This window comes from Nerophis ophidion, linkage group LG07 (assembly GCF_033978795.1).
Source record: "Nerophis ophidion isolate RoL-2023_Sa linkage group LG07, RoL_Noph_v1.0, whole genome shotgun sequence".
NCBI lineage: Eukaryota > Metazoa > Chordata > Actinopteri > Syngnathiformes > Syngnathidae > Nerophis > Nerophis ophidion.
The window spans coordinates 24,012,953-24,030,643 of NC_084617.1; the positions used below are offsets into that span (position 1 = coordinate 24,012,953).

The window sequence follows — 17,691 nt, forward strand, 5'->3', positions numbered from 1 at the left end:
AGAGAAATGGAAAAATATCAATCGAGGGTGAATGGGGCCCTTTTGGAGGTACAGGTGGGACTTGAATTAAAGTAAATAGCCCTAAAGCTAGCATTTTATGTATGAAAATATAAATATGAAGCTCCAAATAAATTCAAGAATAATGGCATAATTATGTATTGTAATTGTAAAAACACAATTTGTTGAAGTAGGGAATCACTTAGTAAAGTCATAATGGTAGTTTGATTATAAAATGAAGCTATTTATTACATGTAATCTTATTAAATTCCTGATAATATTTTAGTGTTTTTAGTCAACGCTGGCCATGCAGCAAAAGATCTACTACAAGTTAGTGATTTTGTATTATAAATCATGATAAAAATCATGAGACACATTATCTACTTTTACCAGCAAAATGCGCAACTTATGAAAATGACTCACCAAGCAGTTTGTAGTTTTGTTTTCTCAATCTTTCCTTCTCTGCATGTTTGCTGCCCCCGCCATGCTGTTTCAATGACAGCCAACCTTTGCCACCATCTTCGATCACTTTCCCACCGCAAAGACTGCAAACTGCTTTCCCCGCATCTTTGTGCTTGAAAATTAATTCCGAAAGCGGGCGTCCGTCCACTTCTTTTTCTCACCACGACCAATTCAAATAATTATTTATCCTCGCATCCAACCCACACACCGTTTCGCTATCTCTCTTATGGAGGATATCTTTCTTCCACGACATGTTGGAAAAATTGTGAGCAATCAAATACACAAAACACGTGTTATTTCAAAACAAAATCACCACATGATATTCAACAATCCCACACTATATAATTTTTACTTTACAGTACAGACAAGGACGCAATTTAGTTGCATTAGCTTGTTGTCGTGCAGGATAAAAGAGCAATAAGGTGCAAATTGAAATACATAGGTTACTGTACAGAAAAATATATTGCACTTTTGCATATGCATCCACGTTTATGGATGTATGTTATATTGTGTTTATATTCCAGTGAGTTAATCCGTTTTGGGGGGTAATTGAGGGGATTAACATGTTAAACACACAAGTACTTAAAAATACGAATATGTTTATTTAGGACCACTGCCATTATTTGTTTTCCCATTTAATAGCGCAGAGTATCGCAGGATATTACTTGAGCGTTCTCGAATATCAATGGAAGCAACCGATACCAACCAACACATACGAAAGCAAAGCGACTTCATTAGTGTGTTGTGTATTAGTGGTTTTATATGAAAATCTAAAAAAATAGAGCAGAGCTGTATCTTCCCGACACTAAACCTGTAGAAAATAGTTCTTCTTAGGTTTCTGTTTACATTTTGCACTATTTTGTTACACTGTATCAAGCATTTCGTACATACTCCTTACTTTTGTACCTTCATTTTAAGAGGTTATTGTTAGGTGTTCAATGTGATTTAAAATTGTGTTTACAGTGATTTAGTGTCTTCCATGCTTCTGTTGACATATTCCCTCTTGCCTTGATAGCTGAAGCGATAATCAGAGCAAAGTTAGATTTTTTAAAAATACATATTTTCTCTTGGTCATAATTTTCGGTAGGTCGTAAAAATAATGAACGATATCGACCGATATAAAACACTTGCATTGTGATACAGTTTTCAGCCATATCGTCCAATTAAATATGAAGTATGTTGACAGTAATCATAGGGCAATAATATCATTGTTGTAACATATATTGCTTTATTGTACCTAAAACACAAACTTGGCCAAGGGGTCGATCCATTTTTGACTTTTTGGAACGACACCCGCAGGGAGGAGACGCTTGGGTTTGTTTACGCTCAGCAGTTCCATTCACAAACTCGGCCAAGCAACAGATACCAACCCACACATACGAACGCAAACTCGACTTTATTAGTGTGTTAGCGGTTTTAAACAAAAATGTAAAAAATAAAGTTCCACTCCGGCTCGAAAATGTTCAGAATTCCACTTAACAGCTGACACCGGGGATCTATTAATATGGCGGTTTTTTTGACTAATGTGGCGAACAAATATTGCAGCTGTAACTTCCTGGCACTAAACCTGTAGAAAATAGTTCTTAGGTTTCTGTTTACATTTTGCACTATTTTTTACACTGTATCAAGCATTTGTGTTTTAAGAGGTTATTGCTCCGTGTTCAATGTGATTTAAAATTGTGTTTTTGAGTGTGTTCCATGCTTGTGTTACCATATTCCCTTTTGTCTTGATAGTCGAGGCGATAACCAGAGGACGGTCGGATTTAAAAACATTTTTTTACATTGCATCTATTTTTTTCTTGGTCCTAATGTTCAATAGGTCGTAAAAATAATGAAAAAACACTTGGACCGTGATACGGTTTTCAGCATTATCGCCCAATTAAACATTAAATATGTTCATTTTTCCGACATTGTTGATGCAAATTATTGTTACAGTGTAATAATTATTGTTACCTGTGGTAATGCCACCGTGATACAACATTTCTATTATAATCCTTCAACAAAGTAACAGTGAAACTCAATGTATTAATCACTTAATTGAGAATTGGGGGTGGGATTAAATAACTTATTTTCTTCCCACTCCCTTTCAGGCAAAACTGGACCATCATGCTTACATACTGTACATCAGTGGTCCCCAACCACCGCTCCGGGGACCGGCACCAGTCCGTGAGACATTTGCTACTAGGCCGCAAAGAGGATTTAAATAATTTATAACCGACTGCACTTTCTCCTACTTAACTTAAGCCAGTCCCACCAGACACACCAAAATTTTGTTGATAGATGTTTTATAAAACTTCTAATAGGAAGTCGCCATTTTCTACATTTGTTACATGGGACAATGTACATTAATAAGCATATCAAATGTGAAGGTGCCAAATCCTAACCAAAAGCTAGCTTCCATCTGCGGCAGGTTGATGACCTAAGATCAGGAACAAAGTGACCATAAGACTTAATGTGCATGAGGCAGATGGAGCAGTGCTAAATAGTTGCATATAATAATTGTAGTGAAGGGAAACAAATAAGCATCTCCTTTGGCCAAGTAAGTTAAAGTTGTGGTATTATTGCACATCGTCCTAGTAAGCAATAACGGAAGTATTTACGCATGGAAAATTGGACCAAAAAAGCTAACAGTGTATCTACGCATGAAATATTGCACAAAATATGAATACCTAACTTTTAGAATGGAAATAGTAATCCACAGAAAGCTATTGGAACTATAAGATCAGGGCAGATCAAGAACAAAGTGACCATAAGACTTAATGTGCATGAGGCAGATGGAGAAGTGCTAAATAGTTGCATATAATAATTGTAGTGAAGGAAAAAAATAAGCATCTCCTTTGGCCAAGTAAGTTAAAGTTCTGGTATTATTGCACATCGTCCTAGTAAGCAATAACGGATGTATTTACGCATGGAAAATTAGACCAAAAAAGCTAACAGTGTATCTACGCATGAAATATTGCACAAAATATGAATACCTAACTTTTAGAATGGAAATAGTAATCCACAGAAAGCTATTGGAACTAATGTCAAGTATTTGTAGCTTTCTTACATTTACATGCACTTGTTCTGGAATGTGATGTATCACCCTTAACCCATCAGATACTAAACCCAAAACAAAGCCTACTAATAGCAAAAACCAGCAAAAAACAAAAGTCTATGGAGAGATTTTTTCCAAAGGGAAAAGGCAGGGGACTCCCACTAATTAAATGTTACGGTGAGTTTTTTCATGTCTTCCATTTTCATGCACTTATTACCTATGTCTATATGCCACACGTGGAAGGCCGGTCCGTGAAAATAATGCCTACATTAAACCGGTCCCCGGTGCAAAAAAGGTTGGGGACCCCTGCTGTACATCATCTTTTGCATTATATCAATTTGTATTACTATTATGTGTCGTCTACCTCTGTGTTTTTCAACCAGTGTGCCGTGAGAGATTATTTAATATCACCTGTTTGGGGAAAAAATATTTTTTGCAAAACCAGTAATTATAGTCTGCAAATGAATTGTTGTTGTTGCGTGTCAGTGCTGTCTAGAGCTCGGCAGAGTAGCCGTGTAATACTCTTCCATATCAGTAGGGGGCAGCAGGCTAATTGTTTTGTAGATGTTGGAAACAGCGGGAGGCAGCGTGCGGGTAAAAAGGTATCTAATGTTTAAACCAAAAATAAACAATAGGTGAGTGCCCCTAAGAAAAGGCACTCAAGCTTAGGGAAGGCTATGCAGAACGAAACTAAAACTGAACTTGCTACAAAGTACACAAAAACAAAATACTGGACGACAGCAAAGACTTACTGTGGAGCAAAGATGGCGTCCACAATGTACATCCGAACATCACATGACAATCAACAACGTCCCCACGAAGAAGGATAAAAACAACTGAAATAGTCTTGATTGCTTAAAGGCCTACTTTAACAAGATTTTCTTATTTAAATGGGGATAGCAGGTCCATTCTATGTGTCATACTTGGTCATGTTGCGATATTGCCATATTTTAGCTGAAAGGATTTAGTAGAGAACATCCACGATAAAGTTCGCAACTTTCGGTGTTAAGACAAAAGCCCTGCCTCTACCGGAAGTCGCAGACGATGACGTCACACGTGTGGGGGTTCCTCACATATTCACATTGTTTATAATGGGAACCTCCAACAAAAAGTGCTATTCGGACCGAGAAAACGACAATTTCCCCATTAATTTGAGCGAGGATGAAAGATTCGTGTTTGAGGATATTGATAGCGACGGACTAGGAAAAAAAGTAAAAACAAAAAAAAAAACGCGATTGTAATTGAGACGGATTCCGATGTTTTTAGACACATTTAGTAGGATAATTCTGGGAAATCCCTTATCTTTCTATTGTGTTGTTAATGTTTTAGTGAGTTAAATAGTATCTGATAGTCGGAGGTGTACGTCCACGGGTGTCTTGACGCGCAGTGTCTCAGGGGAGTCGACGGCAGCTATGGACGGGGCAAGCTCAGCTTTTCTCTGACAAGGACTGACTTTTTAACCACAACTATCTCACCGAAACCTGCTGGTTGACATTCCGTCATGTTTCATGTTCGCTTCACCGCGCTCTGATCCATAGTAAATTTTCACCTTCAGGAATTTTAAACAAGGAATCACCGTGTGTTTGTGTGGCTTAAGGCTAAAGCTGTTTGTATGGAGGAAAAAACGTACGTGACAACAGGTTGTACTGGACGCAAAAGACAGTGCCTTTAAGTTACGCCCCCAATATTGTTGTCCGGATGGAAGTCGGGAGAAATTCAGGAGAATGGTTGCCCCGGGAGATTTTCGGGAGGGGCACTGAAATTCGTGAGTCTCCCGGGATAATCGGGAGGGTAGACAAGTATGTGTATGTGTGTATGTTAGGGCTTGGCAATATATCGCGGGTTTGTGTTTGTGCAATATAGAAAATGACTATATCGTGATATTCGATTATATGTTCCCACGCAGTTGCTTTTAGCTGCAGGCATTACACTACTGGCCATTCCCACTCTTTCTTGTTTCTCTTTCTCACAGAGAGTAAGCGCACTTTCTTACATATGTCACATACTGTTACGTCATACGTCACATACATATACGCCCTCGCGCAGCAGAGAGGTAGCAGCATGGGTAACGTTAGCTGTGATGCTAGCGAAGCCGTGCGAGTGGTAATACGAAAGAAAGAAGGTGCAAATCTGGTAACGAATGAAAAAATTATTTATTCCCAAGATAAACAGCAGGGGGTCCGTCGTCTGGCGGTGGTTCGGCTTCAAGTGGGAAGATGTCGAATAGACAACTTTAATTTGTCAAGTGTGGTGCACAAGAGTTGCTACCAAAAGTAGCATTACTGCTAATACGCAGCATCATTTGAAAAATCACCAGCTAATAACTGTTAAATAAATACAGTTTTGGTCAATTGACTAGATAGATAGATAGATAGTACTTTATTGATTCCTTCAGGAGAGTTCCTTCAGGAAAATTTAAAAAGTTTAAGTTGTAAAAGACTAAGTTGTAATTTCCTTCTCTGCATGAGTTTAAAATGAGTATATATTAATGCGGTATGAACAAAAATGTTGTAATGTGGACACATAGAATCATCATACCGCTGTGATTATATGTATCAAGTGTTAATTTTAGGCTAGGCCAAAATATCGAGATACATATCGTGTATCGCGATATGGCCTAAAAAAATATTGAGATATTAAAAAAAGGCCATATCGCCCAGCCATAGTGTATGTACGTATATATTTATAATTTATGTACATAAAAGTTCATTAAAGGCCTACTGAAACCCACTACTACCGACCACGCAGTCTGATAGTTTTTATATCAATGATGAAATCTTAACATTGTAACACATGCCAATACGGCCGGTTTAGTTTACTAAATTGTAATTTTAAATTTCCGGCGAAGTATCCGGTTAAAAACGTCGCGGAATGATGACGCATGTGCGTGACGTCTCGGGTTGTAGCGGACATTTTTTTCCAGCCCAATCCAAGCTATAAGTAGTCTGCTTTAATCGCATAATTACACAGTATTCTGGACATCTGTGTTGCTGAATCTTTTGCAATTTGTTCAATTAATAATGGAGAACTCAAAGTACAAAGACGGAGGTAGAAAGCGGTGCACTGCAGCTGCCTTTAGCAACACAAACACAGCCGGTGTTTCCTTGTTTAAAATTCCCGAAGGTGAAGCTTAACTACGGAACAGAGCGGTCGAGCGAATATGGATCCCGACCACATGTCAACCGGCAGGTTTCGGTGAGAAAATTGTGGTAATAAGTCGGCCCTTACTGTAGACATCAGCGGAGCTTGCGTCCTGCTGCTGTTGTGTGGCTTCCCTTAGAGACACTGGCGGTCACCACACCTGTGGCCACACCCCTCCGACTTTCAGGTAGTATATCATCTCACTAAAACACAATAGGCAGATAAGGGCTTTTCCAGAATTAACCTAGTAAATGTGTTTAATAACATCTGAATCGCTCTCACCTTTTTTTTTCTAGTCCTTCACTCTCACTTTCCTCATCCACGAACCTTTCATCCTCGCTCAAATGAGTGGGGAAATTGACGCTTTCTTGGTCCGAATCGCTCTAGCTGCTGGTGGTTATGATTGTAAACAATGTGAGGAGCCCTACAACCTGTGACGTCACGCGCACATCATCTGCTACTTCTGGTACAGGCTAGGCTTTTTTATTAGACGAAAAGTTGCGAACTTTATCGTTGATGTTCTCTACTAAATCTTTTCAGCAAAAATATGGCAATATCGTGAAATTATCAAGTATGACACATAGAATGGACCTGCTATCCCCATTTAAATAGGAAAATCTCATTTCAGTAGGGCTTTAAAGGCCTACTGAAATGTGTCATACTTGATCATTTCGCGATATTGCCATATTTTTGCTGAAAGGATTTAGTAGAGAACATCGACGATAAAGTTTGCAACTTTTGGTCGCTAATAAAAAGCCTTGCCTTTACCGGAAGTAGCAGACGATGAAGTCACCGGTGTGAGGGCTCCTCACATCTTTGTTTATAATGGGAGATTCCAGCAGCAAGAGCTATTCAGACCAAGAAAACAACAATGTCCCCATTAATTTGAGCTAAGATGAAAGATCCGTGGCTGAGGATATTGATAGCGAAGGACTAGAAAAAAAAAAAGAGCAAAAAAAAAGCAAAAAAAAAAAAAAAGCCGATTGCATTGGGAGCGATTCAGATGTTTTTAGACACATTTACTAGGATAATTCTGGGAAATCCCTTATCTTTCTATTGTGTTGCTAGTGTTTTAGTGAGTTAAATAGTACCTGATAGTCGGAGGGGTGTGTCCACGGGTGTGTTGACACCAGTGTCTGAGGGAAGTCACGGCAGCTGCATGGACGGCGCAAGCTCCGCAGATCTCCGGTAAGAGGCCACTTTTTACCACAATTTTCTCACTGAAACCTGCCGGTTGACAAGTGGTCAGGAACCATGTTTGATTGACCGCTCTGATCCATAGTAAAGCTTCACCTCTGGGAATTTTAAACAATGAAACACCATGTATTTGTGTGGCTAAAGGCTAAAGCTTCCTACCTCCATCTTTGTACTTTGACTTCTCCATTATTAATTGAACAAATTGCAAAAGATTCAGCAACACAGATGTCCAAAATACTGTGTAATTGCGTGATGAAAAGAGACGACTTTTAGCCGCGAGTGGTGCTGCGCTAATATGTCCCCTCCAACCCGAGACGTCATGCACACGCGTCATCATTCCGCGACGTTTTCAACAAGAAACTCCGCGGGAAATTTAAAAGTGTAATTTAGTACTAAATTGCAATTTTAAATATCCCGGGAGTTTTTTCTTGAAAACGTCGCGTAATGATGACGTGTACGCTTGACGGGCTGCGCACACACACAGCTAAAGGTTGTCTGCTTTAACCGCATAATTACACAGAATTTTGGAGATCTGTGTTGCTGAATCATTTGCAATTTGTTCAATTAATATTGGAGAAGTCAAAGTAGAAAGATGGAGTTGGGAAGCTTTAGCCTTTAGCCACACAAACACACGGTGATTCCTTGTTTAAAATTCACGGAGGTGAAACTTTATTATGGATCACAGCGAACATGGTTCCCAACCGAAAGTCAACCAGCAGGTTTTGGTGAAAAAATTGTGGTAAAAAGTTGCTTCTTACCGGAGATCAGCAGAGCTTGTGCCGCCCATAAAGCTGCCGTCGACTTCCCTGAGACACTGCGCGTCAACACACCCGTGGACACACACCTCCGACTCTCAGGTACTATTTAACTCACTAAAACACTAGCAGCACAATAGAAAGATAAGGGATTTCCCAGAATTATCCCAGTAAATGTGTCTAAAAATATCTGAGTCCGTCCCAATGCAATCACGTTTATTTTTTTTTTTACTTTTTTTTCCCTAGTTCGTCGCTATCAATATCCTCAAACACGAATCTTTCATCCTCGCTCAAATTAATGGGAAATTTGTCATTTTCTCGATCCGAATAGCTGTTTTTGTTGGAGGCTTCCATTAAAAACAATGTGAGGAGCCATCAACATGTGACGTCATCGTCTGCGACTTCCGGTAGAGGCAAGGCTTTTCTGTTAGCAAGCAAAAGTTGCGAACTTTATCTTGGATGTTCTCTGCTAAATCCTTTCAGCAAAAATATGGCAATATCGCGAAATGATCAAGTATGACACATAGAATGGACCTCCTATCCTCGTTTAAATGAGAAAATCTCATTTCAGTAGGCCTTTGAGTTTGTACATTGAGTGAACAGGTAGTTCCAGCTCAGAGTAATTTATGATTGAAAGAAAAGGGGTGGGATTAAATAAGTATAAACTTCTTCTCACTCCTTTCAAATATGTAAAAAAAAAAAAAGAAAGTCCATTGCTCTTTTTGTTTTATCGTTTTTTATTCTCCATTGTTTTCATTTTGTTACAATGGCTGTTAAGGCTACAGCAATGTATCGGATCAGGCTTGCTCTTGTTTTGTTGCATATTTAAAATAAAAATATATAAAATCAAATTGTTTTTAGTAAACTCCGCCTTATTTTAGCTAAAAAACAAACTTGGTTAAAGGGTCAATCCATTTTTGACTTTTTGGCACGACACCCGCAGGGCGGAGACGCGCGGGTTTGTTTACGTTCAGCAGCTCCATTCACAAACACGGCCCAGCTAACGCTGGAGAGCACGTTGACACGCACGAAACGACGAAAACATGCGCTAATGTTGCCCAATAAGCACCATTATTATTATTATGGAATACTGACATGAGTGTTGACGTTGGCGTGATATAGGCCGGCTAACACGCTGCGAGGGAAGGCTAATGGCTACTGTTGCTAACAAGAATGTCAACAAAGACGATGACTGAGGAGGAAGGATGCAGTTTAAGCTAGCTGGCTAAAACATGTGCTCCTCTGGCCCGCCATGTTAACAAACACCGCAGCGTTAATAACAATAATCAGGTTTATTTAACAGGCTAGTCCCCGCATGGAGCACTCACATTGGCGGCAGCTGCAGAGGAGCGGCGCCCCGGCGGAGGAACACCCCGTCCACGAACACCCCGTTCTTGCCCAGGCACCGCAGGTAGAAATCCCCGCCGCCGGTGCCGTCGTCGCTGGCGGTGAAGATCTCCAGGTGCCGCCGCGAGATGAAGCTGGAGTGGCCCATGCTGACGTCCACGGAGCCCTGGGAGGAGTTCCTCCCGATGGTCACCGAGCGCTTTTTCATCAGGTACTCGAACTCGCGGCCCTCCAGCCGCGCCACCGGCCCGGACGAGGTGCTCACCACCGCAGCCATGTTGGCGGTCAATGCCGAGGACTGGGACGGGGGGACGAAATGAAGCGAGAGAGGTAAAGGGGGGGGGGGACGCGGTAGAGGCGCTGAGCGGTCGAAGCTACACAGGGGACATGAATACAAATAGGACTCGGGAGGGGACCATGCAGGCCGGGACAGCGGCTTAGACCACCGCGGACAGAAGAGGTCCTACCTAACGCAAGGGGGCTGGATATGCGGCTGCTAAAAACGCCCTACGCCAATCACGTCCCAGGACGGTGACGCAGCCCGGCGAGGACGGCCAATTGGAGCGGAGCCTTAATCCGGGGACACATTCAAGGTCGGTTGGGGGGTACAGTCAGCACATATGCCGCTTCTGTTGCTCGAGGAGGCGCACAGCAATGGCGGCTAACCAGTAGTGATTACTAAACACAACATGCAGACTAAACAACTAACTAACTATCTAACCAGCTTGGTTAGCTTTACCCTGGTGCGTGTTAAAGCCACAGCGCGCCGTGCTCGTACACGCCTGCTCGTGCACGTCGCTCTTGCACCAAGCAAGTCAGATTATAACACTGTGTAAATATATATATATATATATATATATATATATATATATATATATATATATATATATATATATATATATATATATATATACACACACCGTATTTCCTTGAATTGCCGCCGGATTTAAAATTTAAAACCTCTTCTCACTCCTGCGCTTACCAAAGGCATGCGGTAAAAGTAAGCATGCACAAATTATTTTAAAACCTCTTCTCACTCCGGCACTTACCAAAGGTATGCAGTAAAAATGTGAGTGTGGTGTAAGCTTGGACCTTAAATCCTACTGAATAGCTCTTAATCTTCTTCCCTTTATGCGATTTCAAATTACCGGTATTGAAATCAGCCTCCTCCTTTTTGAAAATGATGACAGGAGAAGTCACAAGTTTGACCAGGCGGTAATACTAAGCATGCGCCAAATTTTTTGGGAAGCGAGTTTGACCCAGGAGTAATTCAAGGCAGGCGCATACTATATGCCCTGCGGCAATTCAAGGAAATACGGTGTGTATATATATATATATATATATATATATATATATATATATATATATATATATATATATATATATATATATATATATATATATATATATATTCAAGGAAATACGGTGTGTATATATACACACACCGTATTTCCTTGAATTGCCGTGTGTGTGTGGGGGGAAAATCACAAGACTACTTCATCTCTACAGAACTGTTTCATGAGGGGTTCCCTCAATCGTCAGGAAAAAAAAAATCTCCTGATGATTGAGGGAACCCCTCATGAAACAGTTCTGTAGAGATGAAGTAGTCTTGTGATGTTCCCCACACATACATATTGCGCTCTACCACGGTATCGAGCACTATTCTCTGTATAATCCAATTAAGACATATATATATATATATATATATATATATATATACACACACAATTATTGGAACCTATATATGTATACATATATATATATTTATATATATATATATATGTATATATATATATATATATATATATACATACATATATATATATATATATATACATATATATATATACATACATATATATATATATGTGTATATATATATATATATATATATATGTATATATATATACATATATATATATATATATATATATATACATATATATATACACACACACATATAAAGTACTATCTATCTATCTATCTATCTATCTATATATATGTAGGTGTGGGAAAAATCACAAGACTATACTTCATCTCTACAGAACTGTTTCATGAGGGGTTCCCTCAATCATCAGGAGATTTCTGTAGAGATGAAGTAGTCTTGTGATTTTTCCCACACCTACATATTGCGCTATACCACGGTATTGAGCACTATTCTCTGGATAATCAAATCAAGACATATATATATATATATATATATATATATATATATATATATATATACACACATTAAACGGCCTCTTTTTACTTGATACTTGATGCATATTTATACAAACCAGAGTGACACCAACAGAATTAAACTAAAATCTGCACAGAAAGAAATACTAAATGTACTATTAATATCGAATGAAATCACATTTATGGATGTTAACACACCTGTCGAATTACCACAAATATTTCTGCAGTATAGTCTAACTTTATTGAACATTTTATTCACTGGGTACGTAGCTCTTTATTCAAAATTCGTTCAATGCCACAACTGGCCGCTAGAGAGCGCCATTCACCTTCACGGGGCTTTAATAGTGACGTCATGATGCTGCTGGACGAGTTTTCGCCAACGGACGGAAAGTCAACACAACATAATTTCCTTGTGCCGCATTTGTGTCCTCCTACACTTGAATAATATTAAATGTAAAAGATTAATTCGTGTCTCTTATTCAGAAGGGTTTTTTTTTGCGTTTGAACTTTATGAACTGTTTTTTTCTTTTTACTTTAAATTATTCTTATATTTTCATTAGATAAAAATGTGTGAGCAAAATGTTTTATGCTTAAAAATCAGAGTGTAAAAATGAAGTTTATAAAAATTCAGTGTAAAAAAATTCAGTGTGTATAAAAAATGTGTGTAAAAACATAAGTGTAAAAGATCATTGTATACAATTCAGTGTAGAAAATCAGTTTGTAAGAATTAAATGTAGAAATCAGTTTATAAAAAAATCACTGTAAAATAATCTGTATACACATTTTGTTTGAAAAAAAAATCAATGTGTAAAAATCAGTGTGCCAAAATACAGTGTACAAAAAATATTGTAAAATAATAATATTAAAAAAAAAAAATTGTGTAAAAAAAAGTCAGTGTCCATACAAACTGTGAAAAAAAATCAGTGTATAAAATTTAGTGTAAAAAAAATTATGTGTATAAAAAATAGTTGTAAAATAAATCATTGTAAAAAAAAAAATTATTGTATAAAATTTAGTGTAAAAAAAGTCAGTGCACAAAAGCTGTGTAAAAATAATCAGGGTATAAATATCTTGTGTAAAAAGAAATCAGTGTATAAAACAAATAAGTGTGTAAAAGATCAGTGGAAAATTTTCAGTTCATAGAAATTCAGTGTAAAAAACTACGTTGATAAAAACTCAATGTAAAAATGTATGTATAAAAATTTACTGTAAAAGAAACTGTATGAACAATTAGTTTTAAAAAAATCAATGTGTAAAACTTAGTGTGCCAAAATACAGTGTATAAAAATAATTGTAAAATAAAACATTGAGAACATTTAAAAAAAAAAAAAATTGTGTAAAAAAGTCAGTTTGTAGAAAATCTGTGTCTAAACATTTTGTGTAAAAAAATCAGTGTATAAAAAAAAATGTGTAAAAATAAGTATAAAAGATCAGTGTATAAAACTCAGTGTAAATATTCCAGTTCATAGATATTCAATGTAAAAACCAGTGTATAAAAATTCCCTGTAAAAATAATAATATAAACATTTCGTTTAAAAAAATCCATCAATCAATCAATCAATCAATCAATGTTTACTTATATAGCCCTAAATCACTAGTGTCTCAAAGGGCAGCACAAACCACAACACAAACCACTACAACATCCTCGGTAGGCCCACATAAGGGCAAGGAAAACTCACACCCAGTGGGACGTCGGTGACAGTGATGACTATGAGAACCTTGGAGAGGACGAAAGCAATGGATGTCGAGGGGGTCTAACATGATACTGTGAAAGTTCAATCCATAATGGATCCAACACAGCCGCGAGAGTCCAGTCCAAAGTGGATCCAACACAGCAGCGAGAGTCCCGTTCACAGCGGAGCCAGCAGGAAACCGTTCGGGGTCACGGGGGTTCTGAAGCCTATCTCAGCTGTAAAAATCAGTGTATAGAAAATAGTTGTAAAATAAATCAGTGTAAAAAATTTCATTGTATAAGATTTTGTGTAATAAAATCGGTCTGTACAAAATTTTTGTAAAATAAAATTAATTTTAGAAAAATTCTGTGTAAAAAAAAAAAGTTAAATAATTCAGTGTGTAAAAATTCTGTGTAAAAAACAAATCAATGCAGAAATACTTGCTGCTTCAAAACTAAGGACTCACTTATACTTAATGGAGATTGAAGATTGAATCACCTGATTGGCTGGTCCTTAGACAGGATAAATTGCTTCAGTCTTAAATAACCTAGGTTTACAAATGTTTTTACACTGAATTTCACATTTATTTATACTGAATCTTTACACACTGAAATTTTAAAACATTCATGTTTTCAAACGCAAAAAAAAGCTTGCATGTCAAAGACCCAACATTTATAAGTGATAACCAGTGTCTTTATCAAAGACCTGATTAGAGTGTAGAAGCATCATGACAAATTATATGTTACAGGAGAATATTACTCATTGAAAGCATTTTCCTGCTTTGACATTCAACAATAAGACATGCGGTCTGATGTAAAGGGCGGGGCTGCAGCCGACAGTCAACAGCCGTGACCTTTCACCCCGCTGGCGGCGCCACCTCAAAAGCTAACAATAAAGACGCGGTTAGACGATATTGTCTGCATGTTTTTTTTATGTCTGACGTGTCGCTCTTGCCTTTACACTCAGGACCTCTGGAAAGGCGGCAACTATCAAGCAATCAGGACCCACGCCATGATGATGAGAGGAAGAATGAAACACAAGGAAGACATGAACCACGGGCGCCGTTCAGCCAAACAAACATCAGAGGAGTAGGCGCAGGCGAAGGAGGAGGCGAAGGCATCCCTCAGGGGAAAGCTGAGCGAGCGGTAGTTAGTATCTCTTTGCAGAAAGCTCCATTACGCCTCTCTCCTACTTCCTCTCCAAGGGCCAGGAAGCAAATGGACGCCATTAATAACGCTCGCCACGAGAGGACTAATGGCGCTTTGAGTGCCGATTTTTGATGCCAAGAACGGGGCCGTGTTTGGGAGGAGCATTTGTCTTCTTGTCCTCTCTGGATGCAAACAAAACGTCCCTAAATGTCCTCTCAAAAGCAGCATGTGGACATTTAGGAGACTCACAACCAGGAAATGGACAAGGACAGACAAATATTAGGACAGGAGGTGGCCACGTTATGGATAGTCTATCTTAAAAGTTCTACTGTGTGTTTTTATTATAGTGTACAATGAACAATGTAATGAAACGAAGCTTCGGAAGTGGTGAGACAGTGGTGTCCAAAGTGCGGCCTACAGGCCATTTGTAGGCCGCAGCTACATTTTTATGGCCCACTGAAAATTCTACATGAAAAAAGTGAAATAAAAGAGTAAACATGTGAAATTTAACAATATAAAGTTGCAACTCTCATAACACAAAGCTGCCGTGCAGGCAGTTTTTTTTTATTATTTAAAACTGTTGTTGCTCAAAAATATAGTAATTAATCTAAATCAATGTTGTTATGACTAATTGACTCATTCAAGGCTCCAATTACTTCACATCAAATATTCCACATTGAAATGTTTGGGGGTAAACATTCCATATTTTGTGTCTTTGCCATATAAAAAACCTATGTTTACTTTATCAAAATGTGCATAAAACAAAACATTTATTTAAAAAAAAAGATTAACAAAAGCTTATATATGAAATTTTTTTTTGCCTTCAACTCCAAAAAACATGGTTTTGACCAAAAAGGGCATAAAAATATAGTTCAGAAAAAAAGTGATAATAAATTAAAAACAATGTTGTTATACATTTTTGACATATTCAAGGCTCAAATGACTTCACATCAAATATTCCACTTGGAAATGTTTTTTGGGGGAAAATATTTTATATTTTGTGTGTTTGCCGAATACAAAAAAAACAACAATGTTTTCTTTGACAACATGTGCATAAAACAAAAAAAACATTAACAAGTATATATATGTCATATTTTGAATTATTGACTCATTCAAGGCTCATTTACTTCACATCAAATATTCCACATTGAAATGTTTGGGGGTAAACATTCCATATTTTGTGTCTTTGCCATATAAAAAACTATGTTTACTTTATCAAAATGTGCATAAAACAAAACATTTATTAAAAAAAAGATTAACAAAAGCTTATAAATAACATTTTTTGCCTTCAACCCCAAAAAACATGGTTTTGACAAAAAAGGGCATAAAAATATAGTTCTGAAAAAAGTTATAATAAATTAAAATCAATGTTGTTATACATTTTTGACATATTCAAGGCTCAAATTACTTCACATCAAATATTCCACTTTCAAATATGTTTTTACGGAAAAATATTTTATATTTTGTGTTTGCCGAATATAAAAAAAACAATGTTTTCTTTGACAACATGTGCATAAAACCAAAAAAAAACACTAACAAGTATATACAGTATGTCATATTTTGAATTATTGACTCATTCAAGGCTCAATTACTTCACACCAAATATTCCACATTGAAATGTTTGGGGGTAAACATTCCATATTTTGTGTCTTTGCCATATAAAAACTACGTTTACTTTATCAAAATGTGCATAAAACAAAACATATATTTTAAAAAAAGATTAACAAAAGGTTATATATGACATGTTTTTGCCTTCAACCCCGAAAAACATGTTTTTGACCAAAAAGGGCATAAAAATATAGCTCAGAAAAAAAGTGATAATAAATTAAAAAGAATGCTGTTATAAATTTTTGACATATTCAAGGCTCAAATTACTTCACATCAAATATTCCACTTGGAAATGTTTTTTGGGGGAAAATATTTTATATTTTGTGTGTTTGCCGAATATAAAAAAACAACAATGTTTTCTTTGACAACATGTGCATAAAACAAAAAAAACATTAACAAGTATATATATGTCATATTTTGAATTATTGACTCATTCAAGACTCAATTACTTCACACCAAATATTCCACATTGAAATGTTTGGGGGTAAACATTCCATATTTTGTGTCTTTGCCATATAAAAAACTATGTTTGCTTTATCAAAATGTGCATAAAACCAAACATTTATTAAAAAAAAGATTAACAAAAGCTTATAAATAACATTTTTTGCCTTCAACCCCAAAAAACATGGTTTTGACCAAAAAGGGCATACAAATATAGTTAAGAAAAAAGTTATAATAAATTAAAATCAATGTTGTTATAATATTTTGACATGTTCAAGGCTCAAATTACTTCACATCAAATATTCCACTTTGAAATATGTTTTTTGGGAAAGATATTTTATATTTTGTGTGTTTGCCGAATATTAAAAAAAAACTGTTTTCTTTGACAACATGTGCATAAAACAAAACAAATACTAACAAGTATATATATGTCATATTTTGAATTATTGACTCATTCAAGGATGCAATTACTTCACATCAAATATTCCACATTGAAATATGTTTGTGGGGAAATATTGCACATTTTGTGTGTTTGCCGTATAAAAAAAAACTATGTAGTCTCGGACAACATGTGCATTAAACAAAACAATTGTTAAAAAAAAGAAGAAAAACAACTTACACGTGGCATATTTTGCCCCCTCAAAAAAAACATGGCGTTGACAAAAAGGGCAAAAAATATTTTTTTTAAATTCACTTTATATCAA

General features: G+C 36.9%; 1 protein-coding gene and 2 long non-coding RNA genes across 3 annotated transcripts in view; 1 reads left to right on the top strand and 2 right to left on the bottom strand.

Annotated features, from left to right (window-relative positions):
• The window catches only part of LOC133556077 (forkhead box protein K2-like), a 30,553-nt gene extending 20,139 nt beyond the window's left edge, over positions 1–10,414 (bottom strand). Inside the window, exon 1 of the mRNA XM_061905690.1 lies at positions 9,918–10,414. Within this exon, the coding sequence (XP_061761674.1) occupies positions 9,918–10,213 (296 nt within the window). The 5' untranslated portion in view covers positions 10,214–10,414. The remainder of the gene's footprint in view (positions 1–9,917) is intronic.
• The window catches only part of LOC133556083 (uncharacterized), a 522,853-nt gene that overhangs the window by 357,150 nt on the left and 148,012 nt on the right, over positions 1–17,691 (bottom strand). The gene's annotated exons all lie outside the window — the stretch shown is intronic.
• Positions 9,601–17,172, top strand: LOC133556080 (uncharacterized). The gene is made up of 2 exons (XR_009807443.1): positions 9,601–10,529; positions 14,757–17,172. It is a non-coding gene; the product is annotated as an uncharacterized LOC133556080 (long non-coding RNA).